Source organism: Balaenoptera ricei, chromosome 10 (genome assembly GCF_028023285.1).
Source record: "Balaenoptera ricei isolate mBalRic1 chromosome 10, mBalRic1.hap2, whole genome shotgun sequence".
Classification (NCBI taxonomy): domain Eukaryota; kingdom Metazoa; phylum Chordata; class Mammalia; order Artiodactyla; family Balaenopteridae; genus Balaenoptera; species Balaenoptera ricei.
Window position 1 is genome coordinate 43,434,892 of NC_082648.1, and position 6,508 is coordinate 43,441,399.

At 45.7% G+C, this 6,508-nt stretch overlaps 1 protein-coding gene across 2 annotated transcripts; it reads left to right on the plus strand.

Annotated features, from left to right (window-relative positions):
• The first annotated feature begins 1,778 nt into the window (after positions 1 to 1,778).
• Positions 1,779 to 6,056, plus strand: DAZAP2 (DAZ associated protein 2). 2 transcript variants are annotated; one of them, XM_059935911.1, is made up of 4 exons: positions 1,779 to 1,887; positions 2,893 to 3,011; positions 3,427 to 3,595; positions 4,602 to 6,056. In XM_059935911.1, exons 1-4 carry the CDS (start codon positions 1,875 to 1,877, stop codon positions 4,922 to 4,924), a joined length of 624 nt encoding a protein of 207 aa, XP_059791894.1. In that variant the 5' UTR covers positions 1,779 to 1,874; the 3' UTR covers positions 4,925 to 6,056. The 2 variants fall into 2 exon arrangements, with proteins under 2 accessions (XP_059791894.1, XP_059791893.1); XM_059935910.1 differs by having other exon boundaries at positions 3,427 to 3,672; positions 4,602 to 4,821.
• Positions 6,057 to 6,508: the final 452 nt, after the last annotated feature.

Sequence of the window (6,508 nt, forward strand, 5' to 3'; positions counted from 1 at the left end):
TCATGCTAAGAAAAAATGCAAGGCCCTGAGGGTAAAAGTCCACTAAAAAAAAAACCCCAGTGTTTTTCAAACTGTGAGTCCTGACTTGTTACTAGGATGTGAAATCACAACCAGAAGTGAAAAAAGGAAATAGGAGAAAAGAGAAAATATGACAGTGCATTGTACACAGAAGGAGGTATCAGATCATAAAATTTTCAGTTACGTATATTTATAAATGCGTGTGTACTGGGTCATGATTTAAAGTGTATTACTGTCAATTTTGGTCCAAAAAGTTTGCAAGCCCCTTTACCAGAAGGTGAGATTCAGGAGAGCCAGAGCTTTGTTTTGTTTTAGAACAGTGCCTGGCATTTGTTAGTGTTCTCTGAAGAACCGTTCAATGAGTGAATATCTAACACTGTGCCTGCCTTCAAGATTAGAGTCAGAAATACAGGAAAAGGTAAATATCATAGGCTTTAACATACTAATATTAATGTGAACTAAATAAACAATATGAATCTACTGAAAGGGAAGGAACCTAAAAGAACTCCAAATACACATAGTCTTGGAAATTGGGCTTTTAGAGTATTTTAGCCATGATAGGCAGAGTGAAGTGATAAGAACAAAACAAAACTGACTTGGGAACCTGGGAACCAGGATACAGGACCTGACTTTGTAACCTGCTCACTGTGTGACTTAGGGCAAATCTCTTTAATCAATTCTCTCATTTGAAAAACAGGAATGATCAAACAGGCCCCGTCTGCCACACAGGGCTGCTGTGAAGACCTGTGATGACCCCATAAAATCGTGCATTTTAAGGGTGCTCTGCAAACTGTAATACGATACTGGAGAGAAAAACAAGGGATTGCTGAGTTGAAGTGAGTACAGCTCTTTTCAGTGGTTTAAGTCATTCATCAGCAAGTATTTATCAGGCTTCTAATGTTTACTGAGGACTTTTCTTTCCAAAGCTTTCACTTTTCAGATGCTTTTCTAATATTCTTCCTGCAGTACAGAATGTAAACTCCATGAGGAAATAGTGTTGGGCTGTCTTGTTCAGCTCCATCTCTGTACTTGCACATAGCAAGCGCTCAGCAGATATCTTAAAATGAAGAACGGAAGGAAAAACTTAATTGCTGCCTTAACGGATGGCATCTTTGCCCTTAAGAACAATTAAGTTAGAAGAGAAGTGATAACACGGAGAAAATACACGTAAGGTGCCGTACTGGTGCCTGTAACAGGTACCAAAGGGCCGGGCCACAGGCACTCCTTGGGTACCACGAGTATGCCAGTTTTAGTGCTAGCTGCTGCGGGAGGGACACAACACAGCATACCCTTCTTTATGGTGAGAAAGCGACACAAATAAATACCGACCGTCTGTCGGCAGGACAGGCAGCGAAGATTCGAGTGAGGGGAACGCGTGATCAATAAATCAAGGGTTAGGGAGGGGAGCGTATCTCAGGCAGTTAGAGACGTTTGTAGAAATCTATGCCCCTCGTGGAAAGACTGTCAAGGTGAGATGACCTTGAGGTGCTGTGCGTAGGTGGAAAAAGGTTCCGGAGAATAGTTTAATGGTACTGCCTCCGAGCGCCCAAGAGAGAGAAGTTCCTATTTCGAGACAATACCTGTATTTGGTTTTCTTTCAGTCGAGAGACAAGGGTAGGGGTTGGAGGACAAGACCCAGTGGGCGGGGCCAACACGAGCGGGCGGGATCACGTGGGCCCTCCCTCCAGCTACCGGAGGCCGGGAGAAGGGGCGGGGTTTCCGGTGGCAGCGGCATTCGGGCGTCGGGTGACGCTAGGCGGACAAATCGTCACGTGACACGGAAGTGACTACGAACAGGAAGAGGACGAAAAAAATAACCGTCCGCGACGCCGAGCCGAACCGGACCCGCAGCCACCATGAACAGCAAAGGCAAGGACAGGGGGCGGCTGAGGCCGCCGGGGGAAGTAGTGCTGGCCTGGAGCGAGCGGGCCGGGAGCCCAGGGTCACTAGACGCCAGGCCTGGGGAGAGCTGCGCCGCGCTCCTGGGCCAGCTGCAGTGCCCGGGGCTTCGCCGGACGCCTTTGTCATCCCCGAACTACGGCTGCTCGCTCCCTCCCGGCCCTTTCCCCCTTAAACTCTGTGGCGCAGTTTGGAGCTGCTGGCTCGGGTTGGGGGGGGCAGTGGGGGGGGAGAAGGCTTGTCGAGATGGGCATCTGCAGGAGCAAATGGGGAGCTAGAGGTGAGATTTGGGTGGGCCAATGGAGAGCTGGCAGAGGCGGGGCGCCGCGCTCCGGAACCACAGGGAGGCCCCCGGGCTTAACTAGTGAAGTGCCGGCGCTGGTGGGCGGGCCAGGCGGGCCAGGCGGGCCCGACGGGTCTCTTTCCCCTTACCCTCGCTGGCGGCCAGAAAGTCTGCCGGTTCCTGTGTCAGAACATTCCCCTCAACCCCCTCTCCGATCTCAAGGTTTACTTCCACCACTCACTTTTTTTATTTGGAAGTCGACCTTGAGTAGGAACCTGTGAGGTCGATGACCACAACCACTGTTACTCATGAGGTCTTGGTCAGTTACAACGAGACCTTTGGAGACCACCCAGAGTAGAGAGACAGGACACACTCTTGAAACATCAGCAAGAAGGGGTTCCCAGAGCTGCCCTGCATTCTGGAAGGATCTTGGGCCCAGCTAGACTTTCCCCTCACACCAGTCTTCTCCTGGAACGAGCTTTTCCTGTCCAGTTAGAATCCAGCATCTTCAGTTATAAGGGTGCAAAGAGGATGCTTATTTTCTTGGCTCCAGGGATCAGGCCCTTCAGGGCAGTCGGTCTGTTTGCAAATCTCTTTCTGCTTGCTCCGGCTAGGTTAGCTACCCAGTATGCCCTGCCTTATTTTGGTGACTCTGTATTGTAGGCAACATGCATTGTTTTCTTGTCTTCCAGGTCAATATCCAACGCAGCCAACCTACCCGGTGCAGCCTCCTGGGAACCCTGTGTACCCTCAGACTTTGCATCTTCCTCAGGCTCCACCCTACACTGATGCTCCACCTGCCTACTCAGAGGTGCTTCCAGTTTATTAGACTTTATTAATGGAATACTCTTGGATCATGTTTTCAGTCTTTAGCTAAGTCTGACTCCACACATTTATTTACTCTCCACAAACAGGAAAGAATGCTCACATGAATAATCTAAAACACTATATAGTTCAGCAATTTCTGTTGGGGTTGAGAATGCATTATCTGATTATTTTATGTTATTTGGCACAGGCTGAGGTTAAGAAGATGAGTTTGCGTTCCTTGAGCCTAACATTAGCTATAGCAGGAAGTGATCCAGGAGAATATTTAGTGGCAGTGGAAAGGCAACTTGTGTAACTCAGAGTGTAATCTGCACAAGAAGAATTAAGAATTGACTCATTAAAGAGATCTGAAATACGAATGTCATAAAGTAACTAGTTGCCTTCTCTTCTGCCTCTTTTAGCTCTATCGTCCGAGCTTTGTGCACCCGGGGGCTGCCACAGTCCCCACCATGTCAGCTGCATTTCCTGGCGCCTCACTGTATCTTCCCATGGCCCAATCTGTGGCTGTTGGACCTTTAGGTTCCACAATCCCCATGGCTTATTATCCAGTTGGTCCCATCTATCCACCTGGTTCAGCAGTGCTGGTGGAAGGAGGGTATGATGCAGGTGCCAGATTTGGAGCTGGTGCTACTGCTGGAAACATTCCTGTGAGTATGACTTTGTCACAAAAAACTCAACCCTTGCCTATTTTAACTTTCTGAAATGACTACATAGTCATCCTTTCATCATCCCTGGGTAATAGTTGCTGGTATTGGTGCAATCACTGACGTCCAGTAGTCAGGCAGAAAGCACTTGAGGGGGCAGGAGAACTGTGGCAAGTCAGTAGCATCTGGCACATTCACTGGTGTCTGAGTTAATCAGATTCCTTTGTTTTCCTGTCTTAGGAGTCCTGCCTGCTGCTTTCCCAGTTCACTTTGGTACTGGTCTAGTAACACTGCTCATTCATTCCATAAGCATTTACTTAATCTTTGCTATCAGTATGGCATTGTATTAGGAACCATGATGATTAAAAAATAGAATGCACAATCCCCATTAGATTACATTTAGAAAGATACTAGGGCTTTTAGTTATGTCTCCTGCTTAGTTCTCCTATGTATGAGAATTAGAGCCCAAATGGTCCTTGCTAGGATCATCTACTCAATAACCACAGGCTAGGGATGAGGTGAGAATGCTGTCATCAGGTAGAGCTTTCAGATTATCTAGGGCCATTTGAAAACTGTTGGACCCTGTGACATAAGGCCCTGCCTGGACCTAGTACCCGCTCCCTGTATTTTAGAATGTGAGTAGGAGTGATTTTCTGCCCTGAAAATGCCTATGGGTCTGGACTACCCACACTCAGAAGGTATCCATAGGCTCTATCTTGGACCTGGAACCCTTTAAATGAGTGGGTTTCCTGTTTATATCTTTGGGCTCACAGAGACTAGAGACTTGCTGTACCCGAATTGGTGGCACAGCTAGCTCTTCGAGATGCCATGGGTTAGCACATTGCCGTCTTCCTGACTGGTCCTCTTTCACCTTTGTCCACTTCCCTTCCACAGCTGCCCCGTGTCCAATCAACCTTGTCTTTTCCTTTCAGCCTCCTCCCCCTGGATGCCCTCCCAATGCTGCTCAGCTCGCAGTCATGCAGGGAGCCAATGTCCTTGTAACTCAGCGGAAGGGAAACTTCTTCATGGGTGGCTCAGATGGTGGCTACACCATCTGGTGAAGAACCAAGGCCACCTCTGTGCCGGGAAAGACATCACATACCTTCAGCACTTCTCACAATGTAACTGCTTTAGTCATATTAACCTGAAGTTGCAGTTTAGACACATGTTGTTGGGGTGTCTTTCTGGTGCCCAAACTTTCAGGCACTTTTCAAACGTAATAAGGAACCACGTAATGGTAGCAGTACCGCCCTAAAGCATTTTGAGGTAGGGGAGGTATCCATTCATAAAATGAATGTGGGTAAAGCAGCCCTAAGGATCTTCCTTTAATTCCTCCGGAGTAATACTGTACCATACTGGTCTTTGCTTTTAGTAATAAAACATCAAATTAGGTTTGGAGGGAACTTTGATCTTCCTAAGAATTAAAGTTGCCAAATTATTCTGATTGGTCTTTAATCTCCTTTAAGTCTTTGATTTATATTACTTGTTATAAATGAACCGCATTAGTTATCTGCCTTTTCCTTTCCGTCCTTTGCCCCACGTCCTACCCTCAACCCTCGTCTTCCATTCCTTCCCACCAATCTCCATTGAATCAATGGTGCAGGACAGAAAGCCAGTCAGACTAATTTCCTTCTCTCCTTGCACTTCTCCCCACCTGTCATCTTTTAACTAGTCTTTCACAAAGGATCCTCTGAAACCCCCTCTGTGCCCCAAGCACAGACCCCATTACTTCTGCTTTTGCGTCTCCTCAAGCAAAAGTGGAGGGTGCCTTTTGGACCCTCCTCATAGGTTGTCTCTTCATACATGAACCAAATTTGCAAACCCAAATTTGCTTTGGTGCCAGAAAAACTGAGCTTTGTTTTAACAAAGGATGCAAACTGTATTGTAAACAGCAGTTTGTTTATAATTTGAGGGGCAAGGAGGAGGATGCATTTAAAAGCCTGATGACTCTAGAGCCAAATTAAGGGGAGTTTTCAGATCAAAAATTGGTTACCATTTCTTGTCAGTGTCTGATGGCAGCCACTCATGGCTCCCAAGAATTCCTGAGCTGGGTTAATGGGGTCATATTGTGAATGCCTCACTACTAAATGACTTGAGTCCAGTGAAATCTCATTAGGGTTAAGAATATTTCAGGGATCCTTAATATTTTGATTTTTGTTCTCTAAAATTGGATTTTATTTTATTTTATCTTATAATTTCAGTTCATCTAAATTTTGTGTTCTGTACATGTGATGTTTGACTGTACCATTGACTGTTATGGAAGTTCAGCGTTGTATGTCTCTCTCTACACTGTGGTGCACTTAACTTGTGGATTTTTTATACTAAAAATGTAGAATAAAGACTATTTTGAAGATTTGAATAAAGTGATGAAGTTGCATTACACCTCACTTCAAGGATTCTTTACTCAGCTTGTTTTTAGATCTCTTCTGTATATATCTTCTTTTATATCCCACCTAGAATTCAGATAAGTGCTGCTGTCATTCTGGTTTTTTAAATGAAGCCTTTCAACTAAATGCAGGAGTACAAGGCTAGGATTTGACCATTTTCATGAGTTCCATTCTAGATGTTTAACTTTTCTTCATTTTACTTCCTAAGCTCTTTCAGATTCTTATGAGCCTATTATGCCAGAGGAATTCAGAACATAAACTTAGAAATAAGGGAACAGTTGATTCTCCTAACTTGCCCTTAAGTTTGACTTGAGGAAGATGTTTTTTAGCAGGATGACCTTCAGTTTTTCCAAAATCCTGTTGGAGAAATACTGAAAACTCCTGGAATCTAGGTTGCCAAGATTGATCCCTCAACTCTTGGGTCTCACCTTGGGTGGACTTGAGCTTGAACA

Bases quoted from the DNA above. Each gene is read 5' to 3' on its own strand.
- DAZAP2 (XM_059935911.1), top strand. The intron at 3,012-3,426 runs GTGCTTCCAGTT...TGCCTCTTTTAG, and splicing joins CTCCACCTGCCTACTCAGAG to CTCTATCGTCCGAGCTTTGT. The intron at 3,596-4,601 runs GTTCAGCAGTGC...TTTTCCTTTCAG, and splicing joins TGGTCCCATCTATCCACCTG to CCTCCTCCCCCTGGATGCCC.